This window comes from Trachypithecus francoisi, unplaced genomic scaffold (genome assembly GCF_009764315.1).
Source record: "Trachypithecus francoisi isolate TF-2019V2 unplaced genomic scaffold, Tfra_2.0 Lachesis_group20, whole genome shotgun sequence".
NCBI lineage: Eukaryota > Metazoa > Chordata > Mammalia > Primates > Cercopithecidae > Trachypithecus > Trachypithecus francoisi.
In genome coordinates this window covers 10,525,470-10,541,310 of record NW_022681466.1, presented here as the reverse complement: position 1 = coordinate 10,541,310, position 15,841 = coordinate 10,525,470, and the positions used below count along the sequence as shown (strand labels likewise).

Here is a 15,841-nt window from a genome sequence, read left to right as displayed (position 1 = left end):
CAGCCTGTCAGGGTGCCGGCAGGAGGAAAACATTGATGGCTCTGGAGTGCAAGGGGCGAATTGCCAGAAATGTGAGCACATGATGGTGAGAAGGGCTGCTCTCTAGTGTACAGGTGATGTGGTTGGTCATATCTGGGAGCACGATGTTCATCCCTGGGGACAGGAGGGAAGGCATGGTGTAGGTTACGAGGCAGGGAGGTGGGCAGGTGAATGTGGATGTTGTCTCCTGTTTCCTAGAAAATAGGGAGCAGGGTCTCACTAAGAGTGAAGATAAAGGAGAACATTTGGAAGATTGAGGAGGAAGGGTGAAATCAACATTCAGGTTGTGAGAGCTGAATGGCAGTGCCAGGCCCATGGCAGAGGGTGGTCATGGATTCTGAATGAATCATTCAGGGTGATTTTGTGTTTATCTCCATCAGCGTGGGCTGTGGAGTGGAGCAGGAAAAGCTGGGTCTTAGCAGTTTTGCTAGGCACAAGTGATGATAGAAGAGGGGGGCAAGTTTGTAGAGGGAGGGAGGATAACAACTTATCCACGGTCTTTAAACTCATCCATCTATCCATCCACCCATCTATCCATTCATCCATCTGTCCATCCATCCACCCACCCACCCATCCATCCACCCACCCACCCATCCATTCACCCACCCATCAACCCCCCCATCTATCCATCCAACCATCCACCCATCCATTCATCCGTGCATCCACACACCCACCAATCTTTCATCCACCCTTGTTTCCATCCATTCATCCGTCTTTCCATCCACCCTGTCATCCGTCAATCCATCCATCCACCCATCCACCCATCCATTCATCCATCCACTCATCCATCCACCCACCCATCCATCTGCCCTCTCATTCATTCAGCCATCCACCCATTTATCCACCCTTCCATCCATTCATTCATTCATCCATCTACCCACCTTCTCATCCATCCGCTTATCTACCCACCCTTTAATCCATCCATCCACCCATCTATCCAACCATCCATTTATCCTCCCATCCACCAACCTGCCCATCCATGCACCTCTACCATCCATCCATCCATCCATCCATACATCCATCCATACATACATACATACATGCATCCACCCGTTCATATACACTGAGACTCTTCTGAGTACAACAGGGTGCTGTGCTGAGTGCAGGGATATGGGGACAAAGGGTGAGTGAAGTGGTCCCCATTCTCTGAGAATGCACAGTCCCCTGGGGAACCAGATCCTTCCACAAGCTGGTCCAACGTGAGGTCATCTGAGATAAGCCCCGTAGCCCAGCAGGAACTCCTCCACTCACACCACCCAACCCCAGGCCCTTATTGACTCTGACCCCAGCCGACCTGGGAAGAAGAGAAGCAATGGGACAGATCCTGGCTGCACAGTCTTCCGTGTGCTGGGCATTCACGTGCCCTCTCAGGATGGGCCTGATACACTTTGCTTTTCTGGTCTGGGGCTCTCCACCAGGGCTACATGTCAGAATCTCCTGGGAAACATTGGTTATAAGTGGCCTCTGTTGTTCAGGAGTGTGGTCCAGGTGTGGACACTTCTCTAGGTGACTGGGATGTGTAGCCAGTTCTGAGAGCCACTTGCAGGACCACAGCCACTCCAGCACAGGTGTGGAGGACACGCAGGGCAGGGATATTGCTGGTCACCCTAGAACCCTGAGGGGTCTTAGGCTTTCATTCTGCATTTCCTCTGCCCAGGCTCCATGGTGACCATTTGCAGTTGGAGAAACCTGTGCAGAGAAGACAGACAGTCACCAGGACCACCTGGTGGCTAAGAGGGGACATTGGAGCCCATCCCCATGCATTGCAGGGTCTAGACCCCGATGCTTGGCTGTGAAACCTCATCTCCCTTGCAAACCCCCCTGGGCAGGGCTACAATTCCATGTGGAGCTGCAGACGGTGGGTTTGGGATCCCGGTTGCCGGTGCTGCTCTCTGGGGTCCTCCCGTACTAGCCTGGCAATTCACTTTGTCTCTGCACCTCGGTTTTATTAGCTGGGAAAGGGGGAAGTGTCTACTCAATGAGTGAGCGTCTATAAAAGGAGGGAGCACTGTGGGCTCAAATATGCTGTTTTTATTCTAGTGTCACAAATGTCCCTAAAATGTCCCCATCTCCTAGGGACCTCTTGCCCACCACAGACGCCCTCAGATCTGGCACCTACTGCCAGAGCCCCCACCTTTATGTTGGCAGGTTCCCCTGTCACTTGTTAGGGCTCTAGGCTCTAGCCCTGCAGAACCTGAAGTGAGAGTGATTGGCAGCTGTCATTCAGCCCCAAGTTGAATGACAGGGATGAGAGCCCTGCAGAGGGTTAGAGGTGGGGTGAGAAGGAAGCAGACAGGACAGGACAGGAGCTGCCTCCCCCCTTTTTTTTTTCCTTTTTTTGAGACAGGGTCTTGCTCTGTCACCCTGGCTGGACCACAGTGGTGTGATCTTGGTTCACTGCAGCCTCAACCTCCAGGTTCAAGGAATTCTCCTGCCTCAGCCTCCCACATAACTGGGACTACAGGCATGTACCACCATGCCTGGCTAATTTTTTTTTAATTTTTTGTGGAGAGGGTTTCACTGTGTTGCCCAGGGTGGTCTCAAACTCCTGGGCTCAAGCAGTCCTCCCACCTCAGCCTCCCAAAGTTCTGGGATTACAGGCATGAGCCACTGCACCTGACCAGGAGCCCACTCTTTCTCAGGTCTTAGAGGAGGTGGAGGAGCGGGGGGACGCTGGGAAGATGGTGCAAGTTGGTGAAGGCTCTAATCAAATATTTATCAGCAAATTCATCTCCCCCGTGTCTGCAGGGCCCTCACGCTGCGCCTTCCACTTTCTCTTCACTCTCTTGCTCTTGTTTTCCTGATTTCCTGATTTTGCCTCTGGCCATCCTGGGTGCTAGATATTCTCCACCCCTCCTGGGTGGCCCGACTCCCCTTCCCTCTCCTCCTCTCTCATGGATCCACCCCTTCCTACTGGACTCATCACCAACACGTTTGCTAACAATGGACGATGGGGCCTCGCCAGCTATTTTGGAGCAATGAGCCGGGAACCTCCCGTGAGTGTGTATGTGTGCACACGTATGTGCTTCCCTCCCATGGCTCAGGAGCTTGAATGTCGCCCCAGTTTCAGAGTCAGCAGAGAGAGGGAAGGAACCAGCTGGCTTTGCGGAGGGGTGGGGATGAGAGGAGGACAGCATTTCTGCTCCTTAGGTTCCCACTCAGCGAGTCTGTCGCAGGGTGACGAGCACCGAGACGGCCCCCGCTGCAGAGCCCAGGGACGGCTGGCACTGGAGGCTTTAGGGAGCAGGGCACAGCTGGGTTGCCCAGGCTTCACCCTTCCAGCTGGTTACACCCACCCTAGGTTGCTCGGCCCCTGGGCAGAGGGTTTGGGGCCTCTAAATAGAAGGAGGGTGGCCGGGTCTGAAGCAGAACAGCCAGTCTGGGACCATCCCTTGGGGCCAGCTCCCTGGTGCAGCCAGGCCCCTTACAGCCCCCACTGCTGTAACAGTGGTTTGGCCTCTGAGCCATTGTCTCCTGAAGCCTTCTGTTCCCGCTGGACTGCAAGCCCCATCAGCAGGGAGCAGGGGCTGTCGGGTTGCTGCCAGCACAGCCCCTTCCTTGGCATGGGCCTGGCATACCCCAGATACCCAGTCAACAGTTGTTGGGTGGATTTGTAGGAACTGAATGAAGGATGCAGAGGACAGGCCAGGAGTGGGGGAGGCAGGACAGAGGTGGACAGGCCAGGTCCACCTGTGCAGGGAGCATGGGCACATGAGGTCCACCCGTGCAGGGAGCATGGGCACATGAGGTCCACCCGTGCAGGGAGCATGGGCACATGAGGTCCCCCCGTGCGGGGAGCATGGGCACATGAGGTCCCCCCGTGCGGGGAGCATGGCCACATGAGGTCCACCCGTGCGGGGAGCATGGGCACATGAGGGGCTGGCCCCTCTTTAGCCGGGGGAGGCACTGCCCGGAGGCCGAGAACACAGGAGCCAGGCAGAGGGGGATGTGTGGGTGTGGAGGGAAGCGGGAGAAAGACCGCCCTGTGAGGGCAGCCCCCAGCCTCTGCCTGCACCTAGTAGGTGCTCACTAAAGTGTGTGGTGCGAACAAAGTGTGCGTGGCCCTGGGCGATGGGAGCATGGGGTGGAGGCACAGGTGAAGGAGGTGAGCAGCCACTTCCCTGCTGGGCACTCCTCCTCCCCACAGCAAACCCCACCTTCAGCAAGGACGCAGACTCCTGGCTATCCCTCCGGGGTGGCTGTGAGTGTCAGACCCGTCCACGTCTGAGCAGGGGTCCTAACACACGGGTGGGCTGCTCCAGGCAGAGACGGCATCTGTCCTTCCAGGCAGTGAGGCCTCCTCACCGCAGACTCCTGGGGGGCGAGTGCCTCGCCTGCTCAGGAGATCCTGGGCCCCAGGCTGTGTCTGCAGTGGAGGACAGCGAGTGGAGGAGGCTGGAGCCCCTTTCCCTCTGCCGCCTCCACCTGCATCTTGCTCTGTGGCACTGTGAAAGACCCCAGCCCTCCTCTTGGGGTCATAAGGTCTTCCCACCAGGGCTGCTTCTCAGGCCCTAAGTCAGTGGTTTTCAGTGCACGCAGATTGCTGGAGGAGGCCTGGGGTGCGCCCTGGAATCTGCATTGCCCACCAGAAAGCTCCCAGGTGCTGCTGCTGTGGGCCCAGGCCCTCCACTTTGACAGCCACTGCCCTATGTTGCTTCTGGGGTCCTGCCCAAGGGCCTGGGCTTCTAAGAGCCTCTGAGAGTGGCTGCGGGAGCAGTTTTCCCCCTTGGGACAGCAGGCCTTTGAGGGGGCACAGACAGATCTTCCAGAGCTCCTCAGAGATCCTTGAGACAGAGACTGAAACCCTTCTTGCCCCCCCCCCCAACACACCTCACTGTCATGGACATCACTGGCAGGGGAAGCAGGAGGCCCTGAGTTCAGCTTCTGCACAGTCACTTCCAGGGATCCAGGTGCGGGCTGGGCAGTGCCCTCTCACTCCTGCTTTCCAGTGACAAAACCGAGGCTTCAAATCATTTGAAGACGAAGTTTCACCCTCGTTGCCCAGGCTGGAGTGCGGTAGCGCGATTTTGGCTCACTGCAACCCCTGCCTCCCAGGTTCAAGTGGTTCTCCTGCCTCCGCCTCCTGAGTAGCTGGGATTACAGGTACCCACCACCACATTCAGCTACTTTTTGTATTTTTAGTAGAGACGGGGTTTCACTATGTTGACCAGGCTGGTGTTGAACTCCTGACCTCAGGTGATCCACCTGCCAAGGCTTACAATTCTTAAGGAGGTGGGAAGCAGGTAGGTTGGTGCTGAGAGGGGAAGAGCAGTAGTCCTCGCGCTGGTGGAACATTCTGTGTGTCGTGTGAATCCATGTCAGTATCCTGCTGGTGGTGGTTTTGTGGATGTTACCGTGAGGACCCTGGGCACAAGCTGTACAGATCACTCTGTTATTTCTTACAACTGCATGAGCCTACAGTTATCTTAAAATGGTTAACTTTTTAAAAATCAGGTAGTTTAAAAAAACCCTTCAGTTGTTCTTGTACCCAGGTCTGACAAGTGTGAGGCAATGAGCTGAAACCCAGCGCCATCTGACTCCAGAGCCGATTCCCCCGCATTCCCAGCACGGCACCCCCTCCTGCTCTGAGCTGGTGCCCACGCCGGGAAGCCCCCCATGGAGGGGCTGGGGAAAGCCTGCTGAAAATACTGCTGGAGAAGCTCTGCTCAGCCACAAGGCCCCATCCTCAGGGGCTCCGGGAAGGGGACAAGATTCTAACCAGGCCTTGCTCTCTCTCCTTCCACAGAGCGATCAGGACGCCACGGCTCCGCCTGAAGCAATGGCCCAGCCCTACCCCCCTGCCCAGTACCCCCCTCCGCCACAGAACGGCATCCCTGCCGAGTATGCCCCGCCCCCACCGCACCCCACGCAGGACTACTCCGGCCAGACCCCGGTCCCCCCAGAGCATGGCATGACCCTGTACACACCAGCACAGACCCACCCCGAGCAGCCAGGCTCCGAGACCAGCACACAGCCCATCGCCGGGACCCAGACAGTGCCGGTAAGGGCCCCCACGACCCCAGGCCCAGCCCTGGAGCTTCAGGGAGGAGCGCCCACCCAGAAGAAGGGTGGCCCAGGAGGGCATGAGGTATACCAGATGGGCGGGGGACCTGGGCAGAGGGCCTCTGTGTGTGGAGGGTGAGCCTTTTACGGGGCTCCTGGGCCAGAAGTTACCCCCAGCAAAGGCACTTCCAGCCCCTGCTCAACCCCAGCACCAAGGAGCTTTGTGATGAGCAGGCATTTGGAGGGACGGCCAGGCACTGAGGGGTAGGTGGCAGCCACCCTCCTCCAGCCGCCTGGGCCTGACTTCCTTGCTTCGAGCAGACACTCACCTAGCTGGGAGGTGTCCTCGCTGCCAGAGACCTGTTAGTAGAAAGTGAAGGAGATGGCGGAGGGCAGAGGCAGAGCCGCGAAGGCGGCCCAGGGCCCTCTGAGCTGTCTTGGGTTGCAGGCCTTCCTATCATTTCTAATCACTTGTAATCTACCTGCTTGGCTGGCCTCCAATCAGATAGCTTCAATTATGTGGTTGTAATGCAGCTCCCAGGCAAAAGTGCTGAGCCCTCACTTCTCAGATTTCCTGAGAGCAAAGAGAGCCGGCAGGGAGTGGCCAAGCCGCCGGCCTGGGGTGGGCTGTGGGTACAAAGACCAGGCCCTGACTACCCACGCTGCAGAGCCCCAGCCAGTCTATTCCTTTTCTCTGGTCCCCTCCACTGAGATCTCCGTGTGCCTCCCCTGCCCCTGCTCTGGGGCTCCAGGTTCATCCAACTGTCCCCGCTGGCCCTGTCCCAGCACTGGATGTGCTCGCTGGCAGGGCTGGGCAGGAGGCCAGAGCTCTCTGCACTGCCCGGGAGTGGCACCGCCCTGGCGGCTCCCAATGGGGGTCCCTTCCCAACTGCCTCAGCCCTCCTGCAGTCCAGCCTGGCTCCCAGCGTGCTGTGTGGATGCAGATGGGAGCCTTCCCGTGGTGCATGCCTGGGCAGGGACTTCTTCCAGCGTCACCCAGGCCCTCTGTAGAGAGAGCCCACCCAGCCGCCTCCTGGGCTGGACATGACCCTCATCTGGCACCCAGGTGGTGCCCTTCCTCCCTGCTTGGAGCCCCGGCCAGCTGGAATCTGCCCCGAGGCCATCAGCCTTTCCAGCGCCCCCCAGCATCCTGATACCCAGGGTTCCTACAGCCACAGGACACACATGGAAAAGGCCAGGCCCTGGGGTGGTAGAGGTGGGGGCCAAGTCATGCTTCCCCAGCTGCTCTGGTTCTGATTCATCAAACCCACGCCTTGTGTGTGCTTAGAAAAGAAAGAGATGATCCCGGGAGCCAAGCCGGGTTCACTGTAAACAAGTCACACTAGAGCAGGCTGGGTCTCTTTCTGACTGACTCCAGCAGACACAGCTCATCTGCTCAAACCTCTGACCACCTTATAGACAAATGAGGGAGTCTCTCATGGTGAGCCTCAGGGGTTCGTCCAGAAGAAAACCAGAAGCAAGAGGGTCAGATGCACAGATAACACAGAGTGGGGACAGACCTGGCACTCTAACTGAACAACAGAACCAAGGCCAGACGCCTCCTGGACACCTGGAGCCACCAAACACAGCCTACCCAGGACACACAGAAAGTCTTCCTTCACTTGGCAGACATTTGCTGGGTACCTGCCGTGTGCCAGGCACTGAACTGGCACTGAGGCTACAAAGAAGAAATGACCCAGCCCTGTCCCCTGGTTCTTGCCACGCAAGGACAGGAAAGTCGGAAACAGAGGCTGGCTTGGGCCTGGCTTGCCAGCCAGGACCATGGAGAGAAGCCCGAGTAAGCAGCAGCTGCTGAAAAGGCGGACGCTGCATCTGATGAAGAACTCTCCGACTAGGAGGATGGGAGTCTCTCCCTGCAGTCACCAGCCTCCAGAGCCTCCCCGGAAGCGTGTCCAGGCAGGAAGCACCCAGAGCCCAGGGGATGGCAGACGGCCTTGACCTTCCTTTCTTCAGGCTGGGGTCTCTCAGGCCTGGCGAAGGGTCCGCGGTCGTGGTCTGCAGATCTTTCATCCGAGGCCCCAGAGGAGCGAGTCATTCTCCATGACCTGCACCCAGGGCGGGGCTGCCGGCAGAAGTCACGGCCTCGGCGTGGTGCCCCAGGAAGAACAAAGACCTGAGCCGCCCCGGAGGCCGCGCGCCCCCAGCCTTGGAGTGTTTGTTCACACGGAACCTTCCCACCTTGGAAGGCAGCTGGAGACGGTGTTCCAGATTCCAGGAGCTCCTTCCTCCCAGAGGCTGCCCAGCACTCACAGCTGAAGGCCGAACACTCCCTGCTGACTCAGGTGTCCCCGGACCCTGTCCCTGGGTCATCAGCAGGGCCCTTTCAGCTCCCTCGAGCCTCCCCTTGGCCCTGCCCCAAGCAGCCTAGTATTGGGGTCTAGATCTTCGGGATAGGAAGTGGGGTGAGTTCAGAGCTTTGGTCCAGACCTGCCTAGGTCAGAGTGTCTCCTTGAGCTCCTGGAGCACTCGAGGGCCCATGTGCAGCCACCAAGTACCCTGGTCTCTTCCTTCCCCACCATTCCTGAAGTACCACCCAGGGAACCCCGCCGAGAGCCTGCTGCCCAGGTTGGCACCAGGTCAGGGCTTGCATCCCCCGGACGCTTCCTGGACCCAGATGCTGCCCAGAGGCCACCAGGGCTCCCCACCCCCTCCCCCAAGGGGACTTCCTTCTGCTGGTGAGCATGGGCTGCCCTGCCAGGTGGCATGGCCAGGGCCAGTGGAAAAGGGGAGCTCGGAGCACCTGTCCAGCCCCCATATCACCCGCCCCACTGGTAGCTGTGGTAGAGCCGGCCCCTAGACAGCAGGGTGCTGTCCAGGCCCAGGGGCCCACACAGGCGGCCTGTTCCGTTCTAGGACCTGGGGCTGATGGCGTCAATGGGAGAGAAAAGTGGCCCCTGCAGCCCATCCCCATGCCTTTACCTCCCCGTCTCCTCCACCCCAGGACCCTCAAAGACAGGCTGGGCCCCAGCCCCGGAAAGACTTTCCTGGAATTTCTGGAACCACGAGGCCTCCTCCTGCTCCTCCTCCCCTCAGGAGGGTTTCCAGCCGGGAATTCGTGGGAAATCTGTGTTCAGCCAACTCAGGGCTTTTCCCAGCACTGCCACCACCCAGGTGGGATGCACCCTCAACTCCTAGTCACAGAAGCACAGCGGACCCTGCAGCGAGAAACATGGGGCTCCTGGGGGCCACCGGTCCCTTGCCGCCACTGAGACGTCCCGCAGAAGGCAGAGCGTGCGCTGATTTGTGTGGTCTTGATGCCCTCGGGTGGGTCCCAAGCACCTCCGGTGACTTTCCGGCTACATCATTCCCCAGGAAGGCTCGTCCCCTCTGAGCAGAACACCTCTTTTCACCGTCCAGAGATATGGAAGCTGCTTCCTGGTAGGGCAGGGGCGTCTCTGCTCATCCGTGATGGGAAGAGACATGTGACAAGAACCCACGAGGGGCACGCACACCTGCACACAGGCTCCGTTTCTCTCACCTCTCACCACGACGTCACCTGCCTTCTCTGGATAAATGCAGCACAGAGTACAGAGTGCGATGAGGGGCTGCGGAAGGACCGGGGGACCCCATCTCACTACCTTGAGCCACCGCCAAGGTCTGTGTTCCCCAGCGGGGGTCACCGTCTGGAGCATTTATTTATTCACTCAGGATCAGGCAGGTGCCAGCACTGTGGGCTCTTGGGGGTCACACACTGTCCTTATGCTCAAGGGACCCTCAGCTTGCTAACAGGCCAGGTGCATTGGCTCACGCCTGTCACCCTAGCACTTTGGGAGACAGAGACAGGTGGATCACGAGGTCAGGAGTTCCAGACCAGACTGGCCGAAATGGTGGACACCCTGTATCTACAAAAATACAAAAATTAGTCAGACATGGTCGTGGGCGCCTGTAATCCCAGCTACTTGGGAGGCTGAGGCAGGAGAATCACTTGAACCCAGGAGGTGGATGTTGCAGTGAGCCGAGATCACGCCGCTGCACTCCAGCCTGGGCGACAGAGCAAGACTCTGAGAAAAAAAGAGAGAGAGAGATTAGCACGCAGATAGAAAATGCCAAAGCACTGACGGTCACTGTGGAGGGCCAGCCAGGGAGAGGGAGACAGGATGAGACTGGTGTTTTCCAGAACCCACATGGGCTCCTCCACCTGCCAGAAGGGACCCCACGTGGGTGGCAAGGGCCTGATGCCTGAGAGGACAGCACCTGCCCCACTGCCCACTGGGGATCTGGGCTCTGCACCCCTGGCTTCACTGCAGGCATAGACGCCTACGGCCAGGTCCCTGGAGGCCTCTCTGCCGGGTGACCCCAGGATGAACCTCTGTCCTCTCTGCCATCCATCGGACCTGAGCCTCCTCTCAGAAACTCCTGCACTTGCCCTGATCTTCCATTTGGGCCACCTCGTCTATAACTACAGGCCTCATAGTCTGGCCGAGGCTCTTGTCTCCTCCGCCAGGAGCTGCAGCCCTCGGTCACTGTGTTCTTGGCTCTCACGGTTTATGGAAAGGGTGAAGGGTAGCCATGGCTGGCCACTGGCCTGAGAAAGGCAGAAGAGAGGAGGCGATGGTCCCCAAAGCAACACCACAGTGAGGCTCAGCTGAGATGCCCCTACCCAGGCTGGGAGGTGGGAGTGGAAGAAGCATCGGTCGGCTGCCCGTGCCACAGTGCAGAGGCCAGCAGAGGGGCTTGGAATCCTGTGTTCTTCAAATGCCACGTGGGAGCCCACAATCAGGGCCGCCAGGCTCTGAGGCAGACACTTCCAGTGGATAGGTTGAGACCACACAGAGAACCTGTCCTCCAAGGCTGACTGGCCGCCCACTGGGGGCCCACCAAGGCGGGTCCCTGCCTGAGCGCCCAGGAGGTCTTTGGAGGAACGAGGAGAGATGGTGCTGTCGTGGAAGGGATTTTCAAAAACTGGTTCATCTTGTGTCGCAGCAGCACAGCTTGGTTCTGTGCCACAACAGCCGTCGGGTCCCACCTGCTGTCCAGGGTCTGCCTAGGTCCACCAGACCCTGCCCAGGGCTCATTCCCTTTGCCTGTCTCTGGGCCAAGCTTGGGGGGCCCAGGCGAAAGTGGGTGCAGGCTCCTCAGAGGATGTGGAGAGTGGGAGATGCTGTGTGGCATCTAGACCCCCCACCCTGAACTTGAATGGGCTGGGGGGGTGTCCATAATGGCCAGGCCAAGACAGAGCTGGGGAAAGATGCAGAAGCAGGGCCCCCAGCTCAATCAGGAGGGAAGGGCGGTCCTGTTCTTCCCTCTTTCCCTGCATTTGAGAATGAGAAACAAAGATTTTTTTTTCTCTTTTTCTTTTTAAGTGGGGTAAAGAAAGCCCCTGAAAAAGTTGGAAAGGCAGTGGAGGCTGCTGGACCGCTACAATCAGCGGTTGGAGGGCCCCCATCCCCCGGCCCAGGGCAGCCCATGTGCAGTCACGTGTAGGGCTTACCTGCACACGCGACAGTTCCACAGCCATGGAACCCACTTAGCCTCTGCCCAGGGCTGAGCAGGGATAGAACAGCTTCTTCCTCACCTGTGTCCTGGCCCCACTCATGGCTCCTGCCACTCACACCCCATCACCCCATTCCTCCTGCCTCATCCTCAGCTGCTTCCCTTTAGGACTTCGGGGTGGATGCCCCAGCTCCCCTGGGTGGGCGCGGGGCCGGTTCCCGCCATCGTGGCCGCCCTGGCGTGCTGACCACCGCCTTCTGCTGCTCGGAGGCCAGAGCTGCGTGCCCCTATCCAGGCTGGATTCCTGAATCTGGGATGACTCAGTCACCTGTACCCAAGAGCAGCAGAGGGCACAGGCGCATCCCTGTCCACTGAGGAGGAAAGACCCACGCCTGTCCGGCGGGAGGGTGGGGTTCAGACCTCCGTAAAGATCGGCGGATGTTGGGACGGTCTCGCCTTGGTTCAGGGGTAAGGTCGTCCCCTCCGGAGGTCTAGCACAGGCTTGCTTTCTGCAAGAAAACTTGGGACCAAGGAGGATGGCAGCAGAACTGGGAAACTGGGCTGCGGGGCATCTCCAGTTCCCTAGGCTTGGATGGAGGACCCCCCTGCCTACCCCCTTGGAGCCAGAGTCAGCTGCCCTGTGTTGCTGGGGACCTGATAGACCTGATACCAACCAGACCAGGAGTCTCTGGAGGCCTGTCGTCCACCCTTCTGGCCCTGCCAACTATGCCCACCACGGATGCCTCCATGCCAACGCCCAGCCCCCCGTTGATGGGGGTGGCACATGTCAGGGAACCCCAAGAAGCAGCCGCGCAACTTGCCCAAGCCTGGGGGCTCATGCCCTCCGAGAGCCGTGGCCACTCTCCACCTCTTGGGGTCCTGAGGGAGATGCGGGATCCACCCAAAGCCTCACGCCTTGGGAACACGTAGAGCTCAGGACACATGCCCGTCGGAATTGGGTCAGCACACCACATGGCGCGTCTGCTGAGACAGGTCCTGCAGCGCACGTCCAGGTGAGCGCCAAGACGGCAGTTCCCACGTTGTCACCGTCCCACGCTGTGGGGTGTGCGCTGCATCTTCACTTCTCAACGCAGGGGACAGAGGTGCATCAGGGACATGGACACATGCTCCCGTCCTCGAGACCCCACTCCCAGCCTGCTCCACCACCCACGCTAGGGGCTGTTGCCAGGGAAGAAGCTGCGGTACAGCAGAGGCTGTGTCCTCCACCTTCCAGCGCAGCCCAGGAAGTGGTGACTTCCTCTCTTGGCACCTAGGGGCACCTGCTGCCCTGGAGCCTGGTCACAGCCTTCCTGACCACATGCAGAAATGCAGGGGAGCAGCCTGTCCTTCCAGAAAGGACAACCAGGGCGGCCACGCAGGGGACGGCGACAGCCGGACAGCCACTCAGACAGGAGTCGAGGGACCAAGCTCTGGCCACTTAGCTGTAGTGTGACCTTGGCACGGCTCTGCCTCTGGCTCCATTTCCTCTGCCATGGGCCGAGGCCTCTGGCACTGTGACCTCAGGCTCCGCACTCACCGTCCTGACTCAGCACTCTGGTTGCCCGCGACAGATGCCCTCCGGAAAGTGGCTTCAGTAGCCAGGTGCTTCGCCTGGCTGGAGATGCGTGGGAATGGCTCTCTGGGGCCTCTCGTCTTGGCTTTTCTCTTGCTCCCAGACTGGCTGCCTCTGCTCCGCAGGCTACATGGGAGACCATGCCACCAGCCTTCCATTTGTACCGACTGCAGTGTAGGCCTCTCAGGGACCCCAGTCTCCTCTACTGCCACTCCAGAAAGGATCCAGATGGCTGGAGCCAAGACCCTCCTACCTTCGGCTGGCGTCCTGTCCCAGAAGCCAGTTGGCCTCTAAGGAGGGGTTCTCTGTGTGTGGCCTTTAGCTGTCCACCGGGAGTATCAGGAGGCCCAGAGCCAAAGATTCAAATGCAAAGGGTGTATTTGGGAGATGATCTCACAAAACCCGTAAGAGGCAGCGTGGAATTGAGGCGGGAAGGCAAAGGACGCCAATAAAAGGTACACTGTCAGCCTGCTGTTGCCATGGGCAGCCGAGCTCAAATTGCTGGAGGAAGTGTGGAGAGTGAGAGCCCCTCCAAGGCACCCCGTGGGAGCTGGGGTGTGCACCCACCACCTGTGCCTGTCGCCACCGAGGGCCTCTCCTGCACCCTGGTGCTCCTGTGCCACCCACCCGCCTTGCCAGTAGGCTGAGCGGGGAAACAGTCTGTGAGGCTGGCACCTGCGGCTTGGCTGCATCCACGGAACTGGCCTGTAGAGCCCCTGGGGCCTGGGCCCAGGTTGTGATGAGCTAATGGCCACCTCAGAGAGTCACCCGTGCATCCAGCCGGCCGATGCTGATGAAGCACCCGCCGCATGTCCGGAGTTCCTGCTCTGTGGATACAGCCGAGACCCAGCCAGACTGAAGGGCAGGCTTGCTGTGAGCTCGTGGCCAGTCCACTGGAGAAGACCACGCAGGAAAAGCCTCACACAGGCCACACTGCGCTGCCTCGGGCGGCACCCCTGCCTTCTCACAGGGAGCTGGGGGCTGTGTGGCTTTTGTTTCCTGAGACCCAAGTCTTTGGGAGCCCATCTGCCCCCCAGTGTTTGGGTCCAAATGGGGACTAACTATAAAGGACTGGACTCAGCCACCCCTTGCCTTGGGAGAGGCTTCTGGAGGTGAACCCCAAAGGTTCTGAGTGGCGGCAGCAGGCTGGAATAAGCAGGAGCATGGTGGGGATGGGGGGCACGAAGAGGCAGCACCTTCGGACAGGCGGACCCTCGGGCCGGGCTGACATCTGTCTGCAGCTCACCACTTCATCATCAGGACTTGAAAGCCAGTGGGGTCCTCGGGCTCCCAGAACTGCCTTGAGATGTCAGTGGGGCTAAGACACTGTGGAGGTTCAGCCTCTGTGGACAGAGCTGGGCTCTGGGAGCGGGGAACAGAGCAGGCCAGGAGGCCTTGCCCTGGGATGGCAGGAGGGAGGCGGCCTCACCTGCAGTTTGGGCAAAGGCCTAGAGGTGGGGCCTCTCTGTGTGAGGTGCCCCTGTGCTGTATCTCATGGAAACCATCTGCCCAGATTCTGCCAAGGATCCCAGCCCAGGGATGGGAGAGGCCCAGAAGGGTGGGGGAGAATCTGGCCTTTAGACCCTGCCCTCCCTTCAGCAGAGGGGACCCGGGCAATCCCGCACACAGAGGCAGCCTCCACAGCCCAGTCCTCTCCCTGCAGCAGACAGACGAGGCGGCACAGACGGACAGCCAGCCGCTCCACCCCTCCGACCCTACAGAGAAGCAGCAGCCCAAGCGGCTACACGTCTCCAACATCCCCTTCCGGTTCAGGGACCCCGACTTGCGGCAAATGTTCGGGGTGAGTGTGCACGGCCCCGCCCATCCTGCCCTCCACACCTGCCCCAGCTCCCAGGTGGCACCCACAGGCCCTGCCTTCCTGCCCACACCTGCTTCTCCGGGTTCCCTGCCTCCCACTGCACCGGGAGCCTCCAGGGTCCCAGGATTCCTTCCCTCCTGGGCCCAGGCCCGCCCTGACCTGAACCTGCTGGGAGGGTGTCGGGGAAGAGAAAGGCCTCGAGCTGAGGAGTAGGGGGATCTGTTGTGGCTGCCCCTCAAACCCCACTCCTCCTGCTCCCAGCTAGAAATTCACCCATGGTGATTTTCTAGACCACCTGATCTCAGGGGTTTCCTAGGGTGCCTTGGGGCCTCGCAGCCAGTTTGGTTATGACCACCCTATTCCCACATTCTGGCTCCTGTTTCCTCACAAGAGGGTACCTGGAGGGGCAGCTCGGCCTCTCACAGAGCAGCAGCCCCAGGCCTGGCCTCTCCTGTGTGCCTTGGGGCCGGGCAGTCAACCTCTCTGGGCCTGTGTCCCCCGGCCCCCGGGTGGGGAACTTGGAACCGGATGCACAGTCAATGGGAATTAAAGCCTGTCTTGGACTCCGTGGGCCTGTTCCGGGTTTTGCACTGTGGGCTTCAGCCCCAGTGGTGGGGTCACTGAGAACGTGCAGGGCTGCCCCTGGGTCCTGGTCACTTTGTTGTTATTGGACTTGAATGTGCCTAGCAGGTGTTGATGCCTGCGGGGGGCTGGGGCTGCTGAGTGGTGGGTGGGCAGCAGCTGGGCAGCTCAGCCGGGCTCCCAGGCCTGCCCTGGCCACAGAGGACCATGCGGCCCAGCCATGTTTCTTCCCTCCCTCCAAACTCCTCTTCCCCCTGCCTGCCGCAGTGCCCACCCCACCTCTGCTGCGCAGGTAGACAGCCTCTGGCTCCTGAATTCCAGCCTCTCTCCTCATGCCACCCTGACCCAGCTGGGATTTCCCATGCAGACTG

The 15,841-nt window shown here is 59.6% G+C and overlaps 1 protein-coding gene across 13 annotated transcripts in view; it reads left to right on the top strand.

The window, feature by feature from the left end:
• RBFOX3 (RNA binding fox-1 homolog 3) overlaps positions 1-15,841 on the top strand; it is a 521,374-nt gene that overhangs the window by 489,389 nt on the left and 16,144 nt on the right. For 11 of the 13 annotated variants that reach the window (XM_033182482.1, XM_033182481.1, XM_033182479.1 and 8 more), the window contains 2 exons: positions 5,786-6,040; positions 14,733-14,870. In XM_033182482.1, the coding sequence (XP_033038373.1) occupies positions 5,819-6,040; positions 14,733-14,870 (360 nt within the window). In that variant the 5' untranslated portion in view covers positions 5,786-5,818. The remainder of the gene's footprint in view (positions 1-5,785; positions 6,041-14,732; positions 14,871-15,841) is intronic. The other 2 variants (XM_033182470.1, XM_033182477.1) reach the window with 1 other exon arrangement.